We start from the raw sequence: 18460 nt of genomic DNA on the forward strand, positions 1-18460 counted from the left end.
ATTCTTGGATGCGGTCATCTGAAGAAGTGGGCTGTGCTCACAAACACTCATGATCCCCTCTACACGTTTTGGTAGTCTCTAAGGTGCTACTAGACTATTCCTTTAAGTTTTTCTGTGTTGTTACTGATTAATACTCTTTGGTTTCCACCATTGCAAGCAGTGGAAGGGCCCTGTTCCCAGTGCCTTTAGGCCAGGCCATCCCTTCAGCCTGGGACAGAATCGGAAAGGTGTTCTACAGGTGACAGGTGCAATGAACATAACAGCTAGACTGGGTCAGACCGAAGGTCCATCTAGCCCAGTATCCTGTCTGCTAACAGCGGCCAATGCAAGATTGGAGGGAACACAAGGTAATCCTCACATGATCCCACCAGTCACCCTTTCCCATTGACTGACACACTTCTCCAACTGTTTGGTAGGAAGGGGAAACCAGCCAAGGTGTGTTAGTTTCCAGCAGGGATGTAGTTCAACAAGTGCTGTGCTTGGAGTCTGCATACAGTAGAGGTTTCTTTGTGGCCTTCTCCAGGAGACATTGGTTCTGTTCCTGAAGGTCTGCAGCAGATGTTCAACAGGCTATGGGTGACAGCCAGCTGGATGGATGGGCTTTTGGTCTCAGGGTTCAATTATAAAGGTAGCTGCATTAAACACCTAGAACACAGGTCCAATTGTTGAGCGCCATCCTTTGAACCTTCTTCCCTAATGCCCTCTCTACACCTGTATCCCATGCTGCCATGGCAGTGTCTTACAGCCCCTAGGAATGGGTAAATCCAGGCAGCCAAAATTCATCTGCCTGCCAGTGAACAAGGAAACACTGGCCTGTAGGCAAAATATTTTTGTCTTGTCTTCACTTAATCATCTCCAATGGATTTAACCATTCTCTTGAACAGGGCTGGTTTCATATAAAAACACAAGTAGCCACTAGTGCTTTTTACTCCCAGTCTTGATGCCCTGATGAAACTGAACCAGAGGAATGGTGATGTGACAAAGGAGGGGATTGTACTCGCTGTTACGTCATGTGATTTCTGCATCCTGTAGTAACTCTGGGTGTGTGCCTCAGTTTCCCTAGGCACTGCATCAATACCTAGGTGGTGATGGGAATTTTGGTGTGAGTGTCCTCCTCAAGTTCACTGTAACCTGAGCCTGGGAGGGGGTGTGCGTGACCAGGTGACATCTTTTGTCCAGGAAGCTGGACAAAGGCTCGAGGCAGGGCTGGCTGCAGGGGGAGACAGGCTGCTGTGTGTGAGAATGAGTCTCAATGGCCTGGGGTGCAGTGACAGGGCCCTTGACTCTGAGCCCACACACCCCAAGATGGATTGTACTGACCGCTTCTGGTTCCTGTGCCACACTGTATCCCTGTCAACAAATAAACCTTCTGTTCTACCTGGTGGCTGAGAGTCATGTCCGGCTACAGGACATGCTGACTCTCCCCTCCCCCCCACTTTCTTACAGTTTTCACCTGTCACCAAAGTAGGGATGTGAAAGATTAACCGGTAAGCATCATCCTTACCATGTGTGCTTACTTGGTCCAGTTAACTGGTGGGGGCTGGAGCAGCTGGCGGAGACCTGCTCCAGCCCTGCCACGGATGGTGGGCGGGGAGGATGAAGTGGCCCCCTTTAATCAGTTAAACGTCAAAGTCTAGTGTGGACACAGCCCAAGTCACCCCTACGACTAACGACAGAACCATCCCTCCTGTCTCCTGAAAATTCTTCCTGGTACAGAACTCTCCTTCACTTCCTCCCCTCAGCACTGTTGCCATTAAATGTCTGCTGCCTCCCACTCTGTCTGCTGCAGTGTTAAGAATGCAGGTGAGGGGAGCTTTGCCTTTTTCTTATGTCCTTCCCCGGAAGCCTGGGAAACTTCATTAAACATTTTGACAATCATGTTGTTGCCATGGAAATGAAGTTATTATTAATACAGTGTTTTAAAAACAGACACACATTGACACTCCAAATATAGAATTTTAATACTATTCTGTCCCCACCTCTGCTCTCAGGGGCATTTTCAGTGATGGGCGGAGCTAATGAGAGTGTGGACCTAACAAGGGGTGGAACTAACTGAGGGCCACCCAAAGTCATGTTTATAACCTGCGAGTAGGCACAGGCTGCTCCTGTCCCCGGCTCCTTTGTGCAGACCTTTTGCACTCGCTGTCCCCCAACCACCTCAGCATATGGAGAGGGGGCCTTGTTTCCGCCAGCTGTTGAGAAATACGAGAAGATAAATTATCCATTGGGTCCCAGGATCGGGGGCAGTGAAAGTTGTATTTAAGAATCCCAATGGCAGTGAACGTCTCTGATGCAGTCTCTCACAGATTGAGCTCCCTGAAGGTATGTGCCTCATAGGCTTCAAGGGTCCTTTCATGTGATACCTGCTGTCTGTCCTGCAGATGCCAGTCTTCACTGCCAGACAGTGAGCAGCGCCGTGCCCGCTCAGGGCCCTCTTCCCCCTCTTCAGCACCCCCTAGGGAGAGGCGACGGTCTCGGCGCAATGCGAGTGGGAGGCGGGAGTGGCGTGGGCTGCAGGCTGGGGAGGGCAGAGGCGTCTCATCGATGAACGTGGTGATCTCATCCCTGAAGAAGCAGGCGCTGGAGCCAGATCCTCTGGGGACCAGCCCCCCCTCTAGGAACTGCCTGAGAGTGGTCAGCTCATTTTCAGGGGGCCGCCGGCGATGGTGGTAGTCACGCAGTTCAGGAGGAAGGAAGCCAGGGCCCCCAAGCTTGCGGGGAGTGGCAATTCGGATGTCATCAGATGAGGACCACTTGTGAAGGAAGGATGGAGTGGAGCGGTGGGAGGAGAAGAAGCTAGTTTCGTCATGGGACATTCTCCGGGAGATGGGGACCTGAAAGAAGGTAAGAGGAGCTGAAGGTGAGGGGAAGAGAGATCCTGCCAGGCTTGGGGAAAGCCTCCAAGATAGAGTGAAAGAAAGGAAGCATTTTACAGCGGGGAATCCATGGGTTATATCCCTGTGTGGCAGACTACTGGCCCCTTAACACTCCAATAGAGTTCCTGGGAGAGGACTAGCTAGGCACGACACACAAAGGAGAAGGGACTGGAAAGCAGGGTACCCCTGTAGTGCCTATAGCTCACCTGTAGGTAGTGCACCTGGTCATGCGGCAGCAGCATGTGACTCATGGGTAGCAGCTTGACTTCCCTTGGATCTCGTTTTACAGCAGCAGCACCGTTGGCATCGAATCGCACCTTACAGATCCGCCCATCACCATAATCCTCGCAGGCCCCTTCTAGGGGTGATGGGAAGAAACAATGCACAACACTGTCAGCTGGGAATGACCTGTCCCCACATGTTCCGGGCACCCGCATCCCCTCCTTGTTTTCAATGTGTCCCACAGCTCCTGCTCTGAACTCTCTTCCCACATGGCAAACCACTCTTTCCAGTTCTCCCTCTTCTGGGAAGTCTAGGGAGCACTGGGGTTGCCCTGTCCCACCTCACTAGGAGCTACTTCACCCCAAGTATCTTGCAAGCAGAACAGAAGGAAATATGGATGCTTAGATCACTGCTGGGGGAGGGGGGAGGGAAGAGGGGTCCATCCACTGTGGTTTGGAGGTTTTCATCCCATGTCTTGCCTCACCATCACAGTTTGGGTGTCTGAATAATTCTGTTCACACTTTGGTTAGAGTGGGAGGAGTGTATGTACTGCTTCAGTCCCCACAGAAGGTGTTGTCCCTTTCCCAGTCGGGGAACCCCAGCTACAATCCTGGATGTTTTTGGCCCTGCCAGGAGCATTCTGATGCGACACCCAGTGCTGCCAGGCTGTCTGTCCTGGGGGCAGGATTTGTGATGAGGGATATAGTGGGAATATTGGGAGCTGGGGGGCTCACCATCATCCCCATCTTCTTCTGTCATGATGGCCACGCACTGTTCCCACACGGTGCGGACATCAGCTCGGTAGCGCTCACAGGACCAGATGAAAGAGGGAAGCAGTAGGGTCTGCACCATGGAGCACCACAGCACTGCCAACACCATCCAGGTAGGAGCGGTATCATAGCGCAGGCTGAAAAAACTCACCACCTTGGGGATGGGAAGGAAACAGACAGTGAGGGGGAGAGACATACATGGTTACGGAAGGAGGGGGAGGAGACAGACGGCATGAGTGTGAACGGTGCAGTCAAATGGCTGACTGGCAAAGGGGTTTCAAAATAATTGGTCTTTGGGTTTTTCTTTCTTCAAAGTCTCCTTGTTTTGTCCCTGCCAGATGCCACAGCTAGGCAGGCTGGGCTGCCCAGTGTTCGCCAGAGGACACGTGGGCTCTGAAAGGATGTATACTGCTTTCACACCTTTAGAATAAGGGGCGAGACCTAGGATAGCTGTCCTGTCTCAATGGTGCAAATTATGCACTGGAGTTAACTAGGTGTCTACAAATAACATGGAATTTGAAACATTTCCTTCTCTTAATTGCTCCCTTTCAGTTTTGAGAATTTCAGCAGTTTGTCACCTTTCCATAGAATCTGTCAGGACAGACCAGAACTGAATTTCTAATAAGAAAATGCATTCAGGTGGAAGAAACAAAACCAACCCCAAAACAAAGCTTAACCTCCTCCAGCAACTTTCAGACCTTTTGAATCCTTTATACATGAACAAACAATGGACACAAACCCTGATAGGACACAAATCCCTGGGCAGATCACCTTTAAGTCTACAACATGGTTTCTAGCCCCTGGTCTCAGTAATTCAGAGCTTTACAAGCCTTTCAGTTGTGGAGTTAATACTTTTTAAAAAAAAAAAGTTTGAGCAAAAATGGCCATTTTGAAAATAAGGTAAATGTATCAAAGCAAATTCCTGCATCCTGAATGCCTTTAGAAATTGCACAGGGCCAAATATAAAAGCCCCCTTGTTTGGGTAGGAGTGGCAGGTGAAACAGTTATCTAAAGTCACAAGCAACAAGAAGGCTGGATTAACAGTACACTGATCTCAGGCTATGTTTACACTACAGAGTTTTTGCGGAAAAAAAATTGTTTCTCTCTCAAAAACTTTGCGGAACGTCCACACCTCAAGTGTGTTTTTGTGCAAGTAAATCAAAAGATAAGAGGGGGGTTTGCACAATTGGTTATCCTCATTCTACGAGGAAGAATGCCTTTTTGCTCGCAAAAAGGCATGTGTGGATGGGGAAGAGGAAAAAGCACAGGTGCCCTGGTGGCCATTCTGTCCATAGCAATCACTGCTTACTTGCTTTTTCAATGAACTTTTGCAGTGTGGATACTCTCTTGTGCAAGAAGTTTTTGCGGAAGAACTCTTCTAACAAAAGCTTCTTGCAGAAAAAGCCTGCAGTCTAGACGTAGTGTGGAGCCAGAGAGGGACAGAAGAGGGGCTTCCTCCATCCCTTCTCCAGCCTCTGGAAGGGCTCGTGCTAGGGCCTCTGGGTGCCTCTAGCTAAAATCATTCCAAAGAACGTAGCCTGCAGTGGGGCCGACAGGAGGCTAGCTACTCTGAGCTGGAGACCCCTTTGCTCCTCTCTCCACCCTCTTTTGCTCATGCCCTCTAGTCCCTTGAGAAGGGGTTTGGGAGTGAGCTGGTGGCCTGCTCTTACCAAGATGGGCACCCCGGTGAGTGTGTCATACAGGAAGACAATAGCGCTGATAAGGTTGGTCATCTGCATGGAGGTCTTGGCTGACTCCGAGCCATCCAGTGATGACCTCCTCTTGCCCCGGACATCCTCTACAACGATGGCTGGCACATTGAAGGTGTTGTGTGCTGAGGGAGGGCAGGAAGAGGCTTCCTCTGTCTGCAGGTGACGACATCTCTGGTGCCTTTGGTGTGCCCATAGGGTCTGGTAAAAGGTGATGCCCACACACACCAAGCCCATGACGATTCCTCCCAGGAGCAGGAGGCTGAAGCAGACACCAAATCCCAGTCCTATCTTGCTGACAATGAACTGGCAGCCACGGGCATAATAGCGCTCGCCATTGTTGTGCCAGCCAATGGAGGGGAGGGTGGAGAGGATGAAGGATACCATCCAGATGCCCATCACTGCATGCAGAGCCTGCTTCTTGGCATTACTGAGCCGGTAGTTTACTGGCCACCTCACCATCCACATTCGGTGATAGGACAAGGAGGCTACTGTGAAGCAGGTAGCCAGGGCAAGAGTATAGTATGTGGAGACAAAGACCTTGCAGATGCTCTCATTCCAGTCGTAGTCAGAGGACTCGCGCCGCAGCTGCACCACAGCATAGGTAGTGAGGGGGACAGCCGCCATGAGGATGTGGGTCCCAGCTAGAAAGCACAGCAGCAGCTCCAGAGGTTTGTGCTTCTGCTGCTTGGCTGTGATGCTCAGAATAATCCAGGAGTTGGCTAGCAGAGCCAGCAGTCCACATGCCAGCCACCACAATGAGTTGTTGTGCAGGGTGGACTCTGACAGGTCTCCCACACTGCTGCCCCCTCCACGATGCATCATGCCTCCCACCTTGGGAGCCGAAGGCAGAGTAAGAAAATCAAGCACAAAGACTCCGCACCAGGGCAGACAACTCCTGCCTCATCTGCTCCGGATAGGAAGCAAGGGGCCGCAGAGAGTCATCATTGCCATAGGGTACATGGGAAGAGCTCCCTCCTTTTCTCTATCCCTCTTTGTGCAACCCTTTCAACTGTCTCTCCTCCCCTCTTTTGCTCTTTCACTCTTTTAATCACGTCATTTATTTCTTCCTTGTTCTTTCCCTTTATTTTCTTTCTGCCCCTCCTTTTCTCTCTTTCTATCATTTGTTAGAGCTTCCCCCCTCTCTCCCTCACACACTTTCTTTTATTTCCTCTCTCTGTTACAGCCTCTCTCCCACTTTACTCCCTCCAAGATGGATCTTCTGCCTCATGCTCCAACCATACCTGCTCTCAGTTCTGTCTCCTCCTGGAGCCTGGGAGAGCTACACCCAAGCAAACAGGTATCTCTGGGACTCAGTCCTGTCCAGATGTTGCAGTGGGATGCTGCTATGTGCCAAATCTTGGCAGCTCAGTTCAGGTGTCTTAAGGGATGGGGGGAAGAGGGGAGCGGGTGTGCTAACAGAGGGGTTTAGAGAGGCTGTGAATTATGGCGGAGTTGGCATGTGCACAGTGCACAATCCCCTCTCAAACACCACAATTTCAGGGAGCTAATGATTTCTATTTTCCTGCCCTGCTGAAGCTCTGAAAAGGTGGAGGGGAAAGAGAGGCAAGAATCTAATCTATCCAAGATTCCCCACCCCCTGTCCTTTCTGCCACCCCCCGGAGTTGTTCTGCTCCTATTAGGTCAGAGGAGGGGTACTTGGCGTGGGGCTCAACTAGCAAGCACTGGGGGACAGCAGGAAGGGAAGATCCTTTTCCCAGGCTCCCTTGAAGATTCAGGGCTCAAGGTTCACTGCAGTAGGGAGAGAAAAGAGAAAAGGCAATTGAAGATATTTCCAGCTCCCCAATTCTCTCATCACTCACATGCACAAACAGAGCATCCTGATCTAGGCCATGCAGGGTTCTCCCTAGTGCCTTTAGATAACAGACAGTCCAGCTGCATGCCTGTCTTGCCTTGCAGCCCCCTCAGATCCAGGTCTGCCTTCCCTGCACCCACTCTCAGGTCTGCTGACTCCTGACCTGCCTTCCTCCACCTCTGTAGTCCTGGTCCTGGGATCCCCAGGCACAACCCTTCTGCTGAGACACTTCATTCCCAGTCCCCAAGCCCTGGCCCTTTGCTTCCAGTTCCAGTTCTTTTGTACTTAGCTGTAAAGCACCTCAAGTCTGGCTTGCAACCCTCTCCCTGCTGAATTTCAGGCCTCAGATCCCCACTTGTCTGCAAGTGCACCTCTGTCTTGATCCCCTGCATCTATTCTATGGAGCCCAAGCCTGGAATAAATACAGCTTTGCTAATGCGTCTGAGATGTATATTCCCATCCCCCTAATATTCCAGTTCTGGTTCCAGCTATGCCCATTACCTCAGTCCTGACTCACAGACCTCCTGCTTTCAAGTCTTATCCCAGCACATTTCTACTATGACACCTTAATTCTGATTCCCAGCTATTCCAGGCCTGGACCTTCAGATACACACCTTCTCATGCCCTTCAATCCTGATCTGGGGGACCTACAACTATTCTTATCCTGAGTTCCCAGCATATCTCTTATGGTGACCTCCAGTTCCGATCTGCTCTAGCCTTATACTATTCCAGCCCTGGGCTCCCCACACAGCTCTGCCAGTGCCCCTCAGTCCTGCCCTACAACCCCCTGCTATTCCAGCCAGGGTTCCCCTCACAGCCCTGCCAGTATCCCTCAGTCCTGCCCTGCAACCCCCTGCTATCCCAGTCCTGGGCTCCCCTCACAGCCCTGCCAGTGCCCCTCAGCCCTGCCCTGCAGCCCCTGCTATTCCAGCCCTGGACACACCAGAGATCTGTCAACCCTCAATCCTATTCTGCTCTACTATTCCAATTCTTAAGTCTGCTGCTGCTCCATAATTCCTGACCTGCAGCCACTCTAGACTCAGCCTCATCTCTCACCCTCCACATTTGCACTGGGAGACCCTGTAGCTGCTTTCACTCTGCCAAAGTGCTGAGGCATGTTACTGGACCAGCCTGTTCTCCATGACTGTATTTAAAGGGCTCAAACTCTGCCACATTTTGTGGGCTTTTTTGAAACATACCATAACCCTTGAAATTAGGCCTCTGGAAACAACTATGCAGCTAAGCCCCTCTAAAGAGCCAGAATGTTACTGGAGGGGGAATTCCAGCCCCCACTGCCTCAGCTTCCCACACCTGTCACCAAATCAGCCCCTGGGAGGCAAATCTGCCGCCAGGTACTGGGCAGGTGGCTCATGGTGTCTGGGTACCAAGCCAGGTTGGCTAGCAGATCCCTGTCCTGTCCCCTCACCCACCAGGCCTTCCTGACCACAGGCTCCCCTCCAGCCACCCACCCTGCCAGCCGGGAAGTTCAGCTCGTGGACGAGGACCCAGGGGAAGGAAAGGAGAAGCCCGTGACCCAAAGGGAGAAGGGCTGCGTTGGGGGAGGAAAGGCGCCAGAGCCGGGGCCGCGGGGCCTCTCCCACCCCTGCTCCTACTGGCTCCTGGCCAGGGCACAGGCCGGGGAAGGGGCCGCGAGAAGTTGCCATGGTCATTGCCGGGCGGCCGGGGACGCGGCCAGCTGGGCCCTGTGCCCCCGGCCTCGGCGCGCGGGCAGGGCCCGTGCCCAGCAGCCCGCTGGCCAAGGCGCGCCGGGGCCTGAGCGCACAGCTGTGCGCGGCGCGGGGAGCGGCGCAGGGCCGGGGGCGCGCGGGGGGCGCAGCGCGGGGGGCGCAGCAGCCGGGGCCGGCCCCCTCCCCGGACACGCGCCGGCGGCTGCAGCTGGAGGGACCCATCTTACCTCTGGCTGGCGCTGCCATGGCGACCGGAGCATCTCGGCTGGTGCGTGCGTGCGGCGCCGCCTGGCCCCTCCGGCCCCCCTGCCCCAGCCGCAGGGCGCCGCCAGCCCGAGCGCAGCCCCCCGCCGGCGCGAGATGGAGGCAGCAGCCGGGCGCTGGCTGGGGCTCGGCGCGCTCAGCAGGGCGGGGGGCGAGGAGATACAGGGCTCGGGCTTAATGGCTGCATCGCTCGCCTCCCGCGCGTGAGGCACCGCGAGCCCCCCCGCCAGGCGCCGCTCTGCCGCGCTGCCCAGGCACTTGGCGCCTCTGCGAGTAGGAGGAGAGTGGCGGGGGCCTGTGTGCGCGCCTGCCGGGCGGGGCCCGCAGGTGCGAGGGCGTGGCTCGTTAGCGCACGCGGGCTGGTGTCCCCAGTGTGGTGGGGCGGTTCCAGGTGCGAGAGCTGGGAGCAGGAAGAGGGGCCTGTGTGAGGCCGGGGGTACAGAGGCTGTGGGGGTGACACAGCAGCAGCACACGGCCAGGCCCTGCTTTCTGAGTTGGGTCTGGGCACTGGGCAGCTGTAAGGTAGCAGGACAGGTTGGGATCAGCACTCGCTCACTTGCATGTAGTGGGGACTTCCCAGGTGCAGACAAGCACCCTAGTCTGCCTGGCTCGCTCCCATCTCTCCTTGCTCCCTCTCCTTGGACAAATTTGGAGACCTAAATGAACAGCGACTGGGCAAGTGAAGGAGCCCCTGCCCCTCCCCCCCACACAAAAGGAGTTGTGGGGAGAGAGCCAGGCTGTCAGATGGAGTCAGAGAGGGGCTCAAGAACTTAAGTTACAAGTAGCCTGGAGGACCTGGGGGCTGCAGGCAGGCCTCTGCATGAGATGAGACCCCTGCAAACTGTCTGAGATGGGCCAGGCTGTGGAGACCTGATGCTTTCCCCACCATCATCCAGTAGCCTGGTCCCCAGGCAGAGGTATGGAGAAGGCTAGAGTAGAAAATATCACCTCTCAGGCCAGAAGAGCCTAGCTCCAGGCCCCACTGAACTCAGTGGGACTAGAAGGCTTCCCCATAACAATGGACACTCTCACCTCCCTTCTCAATGTGAGGGCTCCTGCTGAGGTGACTGCACCAGCCAGGTTTCTCATCTATGCTATTTTTAGAATCTAGCATCTCTCTTTCTATTAGAATTATTATTTATGCAGAGTATTACCATGACATCAATGTAACCATACATTCCTTTATTAAAGCCAATGGCTGAACTGTGTTTGCACACTCGCTCTAAGAAGGCATCAAAAGCCTAAATAATCAATTCACTACTTTCAAACAGCAACAAAACATTGATAAGCCTTTGATCCAGATACTTACAAATGGACTAAAGCAAGGGGTGCTTAGCCTCCTATTGGTCAGCTCTAACTTGATCAGGCAGCTATTAGCAATGAACCTTGTAGAAGTTTACTTGTTTATATCCTTTAGCAAACAAGTGACATCATTGCCAGAGGCCAGATGAAGTTTCTTATATAGCCAGATATTTACTGCACCTGGTACCCAACTAACAATGTTTTATTTCTATTATTTTAACCCAGACCTTAAATAAGACTAGCTGGCTGTGCTCGCCAACTCCCCTATCTCTGATCGCTTTTGCTTTCATGGTCAGAGAGAGTGATGACATCATTCTGTCACTCAGCAGGAAAAAACATTTTTATATATATAGAGAGAGGGGCAATATTGGTATTTTGAGGGGACCCTACACAATTAACACAACTCTTTCTCGTGATCTCATACTTTTCGGTTTTGTGCTCTGAATTTATTTGCTCATGCAAATATCACAACTTAATTTAAAACCATAGTTCATCCAAATCTAATGAGGGCCTCTATTCCTACATCCTTCCTCCATCTGGGCTAAGATTGGGATGGGAAACAATAGTCCTCCCAGCTTTCCTGTGCTCACTAAAAATGCAGTGCTCGTGCCTGATGTGGTCCCAAGAGACCAGGGCACCAAGGGATGTTGTCTGAGTTTGATTGGCTAGGGAGGGGTAGAATACCAGATATAGCCATCTGTTGTGCTGTGGAACCTCGTGGCTCTTGGTGTTGTGGAGTGATGAAACACAGCAATGCGAGAGGTGGCGGGGGTGGTAATTTCATAAGAAAAGAAGAGATCCGCTCTCAATCAAGACATTTTTGCATCTCATTAGTGGCTGGGAATGTGGCCCATTTAGAGGACGTGAGCAGAAATAGGACAATATCAGGGTAAAATGGTTTTGTATCAAGTAGGGAGACATAGAGTGAGATGGGCAGAGGTTTCACTTCACCCCTACCCTTTGCTTCAAATAGTGTCCTGACTTCTGGCTTGATGCCAGTCTTTCTCAGTTGGCAAAAGGGATGTGGAAGGGGCATTCCTAAAATGTGAGAGTAGCCATAAAGCCACGGGGCTCTGATTATTCCTGGGGACATAGGAATTGCCAGACCGGATCAGCCCATCTAATCCAATGTCCTGTCTTTGACAAAGATCTGCAGCAGATTCTTCAGAAGAAGGGTCAATAAACCCCGGGTTTAAACCCCTTGAATAACCTGCCCCTGGAGTAATTTTTCCCAGTTGCTGTCATTTAGTGGTTGGTTTATGCCTTGAATTAGGATTTGTATCCATAGCTGCCAACTTGTGTGCAGATCCATTTGTGACATTTTATACAAATTCTTTAATGAGACAATTTGCATAATTTCAAATAATTTGCATATAACCATACACTTCAGCTTAAAAATATGTGGGTGCTTAGTGCTGGTGAAAGGTGTTGGCTTGACTGTACTGCTGGACGAAAGCCTCTCTTTGTCCGATAGCAACAGCAGGGGAAGCTTCCCACCCACACTGTTTGCCAGCCTTTCTCAACCCTCATCTGGGGTAACTTCCTTTAGGGGTAATGAGTAGTTCACGGTGTAGACAACTTTTGGCCTTGCTCCTGTGCCTGCTAATCAGTGTGAGGTACAGTGTGAAAAGAGCCGGGCAGAGAAAGGTCATGCTGTTTCCTGGAGGATTCTGATATTTCCAAGTATGGTTTTGTTCCCGTTTGGACGGGAACCACACGGTTTCCAAAATTCTCTGTGAAAGGAAAGGGAGCTCCAACTCCAAGACAGTGCCTGGCGGGCTGCCTGGAATCCTGAGCTCTGCAGCAGCCTGCTGGCTGAGTGCCAAGGAGCTGGGCAGGTGAGCTGTGGCAGGATAGAGGCAGGTTGCTGATGGCACCTGTCTGGCAGGCCGGAACCCTGCCTGGATGCCAGAGGAACATGGCCAAAATTGAATCATCTTCACAAAATGGTTTGATTTCAATGAAATGGCAAATTCTGACAAGAAAATTTAATCAGGTTTTTTTCTCTAGTTGAGTTTGTAACAGGAGAGCTGGAAATCAGCTCCGCCAGACTCATCTCCTAGGGTATGTCTACACTACAGCGTTATTTCGAAATAACGCGTCTAGACACAAAATGCATTTCGAAATAGCATTTTGTTATTTCAAAATAGTGCGTCCACACTGCTGGAATGCTGAATCGCATTTAAGGCCAGCCGGAACCGGTTCTGGCAGGGCATCAGGTCATGAGTTACCTTGTGTGGCTACTGCCTGAGGCTATCTAAGACCTGTGCTTAAAGGGACCCCCCCGACAGCCAGTTCTAAGGTTTCCCTGCTTGCTTGCCTACCTCGCTGAGGGACATCAAAGCATTTTTTTCTCTGCATGCTCTGGTTGCCTTCTCTCAGGACACCACAGCACTCTGCAGCATGAAGCTGGAGCTGCCCCTGGGCACTCTGGTGCTTCTCCTGGACGTGTTGCTGTAAGCCTGGCAGTACGTTCTGCAGGCAGTAACAGTCTCCCTGGAGTGCCCCACTGGGGGCTTGTGCCTCATTTCTCCCTCATGTCCTTCCACATACCCCTCCCTAAACCCCCTTCCTGCTGTACAATAAAAGACACGTGTTCATTACAACAAAGCCTCTTTATTGAACAAAACTGGGATGGGGCGGGGGAATGAAACTGAGGTGAGACTGGGGAAAGAAGGTGGGAGAGGGGATGGGGAAACCTGGGAGGAGGGAGCTGGCAGGGAGAGGCAAGGGGAGGAATGGGGAGGAGAAGCTCAGGGTTGGGGGTCTCGCTGGCCCAACTGTCTCCCAGCACTGCGGGTGCGGGGGCCTTGGTGTCCCTGGGAGTGTGGGGAGGAAGAAGCGGGAGGGGGAGAAGGAGTGGGAGGAGGAGCGGTAGCTGGGGAGGCAGCAGGGGCTGGAGCAGCAGGAGGCAGCAAGCTCTGCCCCAGGGTCGACCACCTGGGGGGCACGGACCGTCCTGCCCCCCAGGATGTGGTCCATGGCATCAAAATAGGGGTGGGGGCCTGGGTCTGCCCCTGGTTGGGAGCTGCCCCCTGTGGCCCTGGCATACGCCTTCCGCAGCTCCTTTATTTTCATGCGAACCTGCTCCTGGGTTCGCACGTGGCCTTTGGTGGCCAGGCTGGCAGCCATCCGCCTGTAGACAGTTTAGTGCAAAGATCATGGATGTTGGAGGCATCCCCCCAAACCTGAATTAGGTCCCTGATCTCCACACTGGACCAGGTAGGCGCTCACCTTTTCTGGCCCCTGGCAGGCTCCTGGGAGCTGGCAGACTGGTCCTGGAGGGCTGGCTGGTACTGGCTGCCTGGCTCATGCTGGGGCCACTGGGTCAGGTGCAGCAACTGCTGGCTCTGGGCTGGCAGGCTTGGAGCTGGCACAGGTACTGTGGCCAGAGTCTATCCCTTTAAGGGCTCCAGGGATGGTGGGGAGAGAGAGGAGTTTTCTTGGTTGTTCCCAGAGTGGCCACCAGGGCACCCTGGGAAGGTTGGAGGCCCCCTATTTCAAAATAAGCATCTACACAGCACTTATTTCGAAATAGCAATTTCGAAATTGGCGCTATTCCTCATGGAATGAGGTTTACCAATTTCGAAATAAGTGCTCCACTATTTCGATTTAATTTTGAAATAGCGGTTTGGTTGTGTAGACGCTGGTAAAGTTATTTCGAAATAACTTTGCTGTGTAGACCTACCCCTAAAGGGGCCACCAAACAGCTGTTAGTTAGGAGCAACTTAATCCCTGGGCTGGGCTCAGTTCAAGATGAGGATTTAGAGTAGTGGTGGACAACCATCAGGGTAATCTGACTGTGTGCCACAAGACATTCTGCTGACATTGCCCACAGGCACCGCCCCCTTTCCCCCTGCAGCTCCCAGTGGCCACGGTTCTCTGGTTCCGGCCAATGAGAGCTGTGAGAAGTGGGTGGCCAGCACGTCCCTGTGTCCCCTTTGCCACAGGTACAGTCCCCACAACTCCCATTACAGGTCTGGGGCTCGGGGCTAAAAACTGCAATGTAGATGTAGCCTCCGACTGAGGCTGGGTCCCAGGCTCTGTGATCCTTCCCCCTCATAGGATCTCAGAGCCTGGGTTGCACACAGACCCTGAATGTTTTTATAGCTCTGCAACTGGAGCCATGTGAGCCTGAGTCAGCTGGTCTGCCCATCGCCGAGCCACAGATTTCGTATCCCAAATTGTCCACACATTGCTCTCAATCTCCCTCAAACATGTGCTACATTGAAATACCCCACCCTGCTCTTAAAAGGACAAATCCTAGTAACGGTGATAAAGACATTAAAAATACCACAAATATTGATGCAACATCCAAATTCCCTTTTTTGCTAAATAAAACATGTAATAATTATCCAAGGCTCCCACACTAACTCTGAGAGGGTCATCATAGCTATAGCTGTTTTCCAGCATGCTACAAGTCATCTGTAGGCTTTGAGGCCATGACCTCTCAAGCTGCAGCCCATGTATCAGCCATTTGAACAACTGCTAATGGAAGTGGGCTATGAACTTCTTTGCAGAGCTGGTCACAGGGGTTCCCTACAACACACCCTCTGCCAATGGATTACACAACCGTTGAGAGACAGCACTGAAATGCTGACTCTCAGGATCCCTGGGCTCTTTTCCTGCCTCTGCGAGCAGAGTATGGTCTAATGGTCAGAGACAGCAGAGACAAGCATGCAGTTTGGTATGGTACTTAAAGGCCTGTATGACTGCAATGTGGGCCTGTCATATTGAAGATCAAGTGTGTATTCTCAGCTCTGCCTGAAGTGATTGAGTGAAGCCATTCATTTCTCCGATCTGACAAAATTAATGAATGATAGTTGCATAAGGTAAGAGGACACATGGCCTTCATTAAATGGACTATTATAACCTGCACAGAAATACTAACAGTGGAAGAGCTTCAGAGGGGTAGCCAAGTTGATCTGTAACAGGAAAACAACAAATAGCACTGGTAGCACTTTAAAAACTAACAAAACATGTAGATGGGATCATGAGCTTTTGTGGGCACAGCCCACTTTTTCAGATGACTGGAGTGTTGGAAGTCCAGATCCAAGAATAAATGGGCGGGGGGAGGCGGGGAAATGATGTTGAGGAAGAAAAAAAGACAGTGAGTAGATAAGCTTCAGAGGGGTAGCTGAGTTAGTCTATAATGGGAAAAACTTAAAAAACAACAATTAGTCTAGTAGCATCTCAAAGACTAAATAGTTAAAAGAGGCTGATAAGAACCACTAGTTAGCAGTTAGGATTAAAACTTGAATATGCTTGGTTACAGCCTAACACACATATTCTTAGGCAACTGGGTAACTTCTGAAAGAAAGATTTTCTGCTCTCTTCCTCCCCCCTCCCCCCCTTATTATGTGTGTGACATTTTCCTTGAGACAGGGGAATGTATGACAGTTCTGCCAAATGCGTGAGTGTACATGACATGTGGCAGATCTGTACTTCCCTCCTGCTTGTCTCTTGGTTTACTGCAATTATGAGATAGATTGTTCTCATCCTTAATAGCTCACGGCCCTGTGATATCCAGGGACAGTGAATTTAGCAATTTTCAATGTGCTCTGCCTTTCAATTTCATTGAACAGCCTCTTGTTCCTGTAGTAGGAGAAAGAGTAAATAGGGTTGCCAGATGGTTTAACAAAAAATACTGAACCCTCTGCTTTATTCTGTTAAGCAAAAAAAAAAAAAAGGCCCAGCTAAACTTGTTGAGCGAATAAAAAAAGGGAAACTGACCGGGGCTGAAATATAGTCACAGCCCCTTTAATTCCCAGCCCAATCCATCCTCCCCTCCCCAGCCAGCCCAAGTTGCACCATGTGTTCCAACCGCCCAAACAAGGAAAAACAGAAAATACCAGACATTTTACATGTATTTTCTGGGTTTTTTTACCGGATGGAAGGTGCAAATACCAGGCTGTCCAGTTCAATCCTGGACACCTGGCAACCCTAAGAGTAAATAGAAGCCATTGATTTACCTTCTCTTGCTACCCATAATTTAGCATTTATCTATTGTCTACGTGAATGAGTCTTTTCCTTGATTGGATACAGTTACTGTAGCACCCAGTATGATGCAGGGAGAGTTCAGATTATTCCTTGCAATGTGCATCACCTTATATTTTTCAGTCCAGAATTCTACCTGCCATTACGCTGCCCCAGAAGTGATGCATGGCAAGGTGGTGGAGGGCCTGGAGGTTTCAGGTGCCTCAGCTTTTGGGAACTCTGTTTATGACATTCTGGTACACTACAGAGTTAGTTCGAACTAACGGACGTTAGTTCGAACTAACTTTCATAGGCGCTACATTAGCGCTCCGCTAGTTCGAACTTAATTCGAACTAGCGGAGCGCTTAGTTCGAACTAGGTAATCCTCATTTTACGAGGATTAAGCCTAGTTCGAACTAGCTAGTTCGAATTAAGGAGTGCGTAGCCCCTTAATTCGAACTAGTGGGAGGCTAGCCCTCCCCAGGTTTCCCTGGTGGCCACTCTGGCCAACACCAGGGAAACTCTATTGCCCCCCTCCCGGCCCCAGACCCCTTAAAGGGGCACGGGCTGGCTACGATGCCCGTGCCAGGTGCAAGCCTGCCAGCACCCAGCCAGCAGACCCTGCACCTGGCACGGCTTGAGCCAGCCACCCGATGCCCCCCAACCCTCCCCCTCTTCCCGGGACCAGGCTGGCGGCTCCCGGGAGCTTGCCCGGGACCGCAAGAGGTGGGCACCCGCCTGGGCTAGTGCGGACATCGTGGACTTCGTCCATGATCTCCGCACTAGGCACAGGAAAGTGGCCGTCTAGGGCAGGAGAGCTGCCAGCCTGGCCACCCAAGAGCAGGTGTGCATGAAATTCAAGGGGGTCTAGTGATTGCATGTAATGCTATTCCGTAATAACTTAGTCTGCATCTACACAGCAGGCAATTATTTCTAAATACTGTCAAGCTGGAGGACTTCTTACTGTGACTCCTGTGACCCTCTTCCGGAGGCTCTTATTCCTACTTTGAAGGAAAAATCCTCCGCTTTTTCCGGAGGATCGGGGCCAGTGTAGACGCTCTTTTCTGGCTTTTTTAAAAGCTGGAAAAAAGCGGCGGACATTTTTATTTAAATGCCGCGGGGGGTATTTAAATCCCCCGCGCATTTCCCTACTACGACTCATGAAATTTACATGCCCCTTCCGGAAAAGGGGCCAGTGTAGACGTAGCCTCTGTGTTTTTGGTTAGTCTCTAGGGGTATGTCTACACTACAAAGTTAGTTCGAACTAACTTTCATAGGCGCTACACTAGCGCTCCGTTAGTTCGAATTTAATTCGAACTAACGGAGTGCTTAGTTCAAACTAGGTAATCCTCATTCCACGAGGATTAAGCCTAGTTCGAACTAGCTAGTTCGAATTAAGGGGTGTGTAGCCCCTTAATTCGAACTAGTGGGAGGCTAGCCCTCCCCAGCTTTCCCTGGTGGCCACTCTGGCCAACACCAGGGAAACTCTACTGCCCCCCTCCGGGCCCCGGACCCCTTAAAGGGGCACGGGCTGACTATGGTGCCCGTGCCAGGTGCAAGGCTGCCAGCACTCAGCCAGCAGACCCTGCACCTGGCATGGATCAAACCACCCACCCGATGCCCCCCAGCCCTCCCCTTCTTCCCGGGACCAGGCTGGCGGCTCCCGGGAGCTTGCCCAGGACCGCAAGAGGCGGGCACCTGCCTGGGCTAGTGCGGACATCGTGGACCTTGTCCACGATCTCCACAGTAGGCACAGGAAAGTGGCTGTCTAGCGAAGGAGAGCTGCCAGCCTGGCCACCCAGGAGCAGGTGTGCAAGAGAATCCAGGGTGTCCACTG

The 18460-nt window shown here is 51.8% G+C and overlaps 1 protein-coding gene across 1 annotated transcript; it reads right to left on the bottom strand.

Moving 5' to 3' along the window:
• Positions 1 to 71: 71 nt before the first annotated feature.
• On the bottom strand, positions 72 to 9650 carry GPR162 (G protein-coupled receptor 162). Its single transcript, XM_075903669.1, has 5 exons — positions 9309 to 9650; positions 5539 to 7329; positions 3833 to 4022; positions 3083 to 3234; positions 72 to 2834 (listed from the first exon to the last, which is right to left on the bottom strand). The coding sequence occupies exons 2-5, from the start codon at positions 6400 to 6402 to the stop codon at positions 2301 to 2303; spliced, it is 1740 nt and encodes a 579-aa protein (XP_075759784.1). The 5' UTR covers positions 6403 to 7329; positions 9309 to 9650; the 3' UTR covers positions 72 to 2300.
• Positions 9651 to 18460: the final 8810 nt, after the last annotated feature.

This window comes from Pelodiscus sinensis, chromosome 1 (genome assembly GCF_049634645.1).
Source record: "Pelodiscus sinensis isolate JC-2024 chromosome 1, ASM4963464v1, whole genome shotgun sequence".
NCBI lineage: Eukaryota > Metazoa > Chordata > Testudines > Trionychidae > Pelodiscus > Pelodiscus sinensis.

Coding starts and splice junctions, on each gene's coding strand:
- GPR162 (XM_075903669.1), bottom strand. CDS start 6,402: ATGATGCATCGTGGAGGGGGCAGCAGTGTGGGAGACCTGTCAGAGTCC. Junction 4,023..5,538: donor TCACCGGGGTGCCCATCTTG/GTAAGAGCAGGC, acceptor CCCATCCCCAAG/GTGGTGAGTTTTTTCAGCCT. Junction 3,235..3,832: donor AGAAGAAGATGGGGATGATG/GTGAGCCCCCCA, acceptor CATCACCCCTAG/AAGGGGCCTGCGAGGATTAT.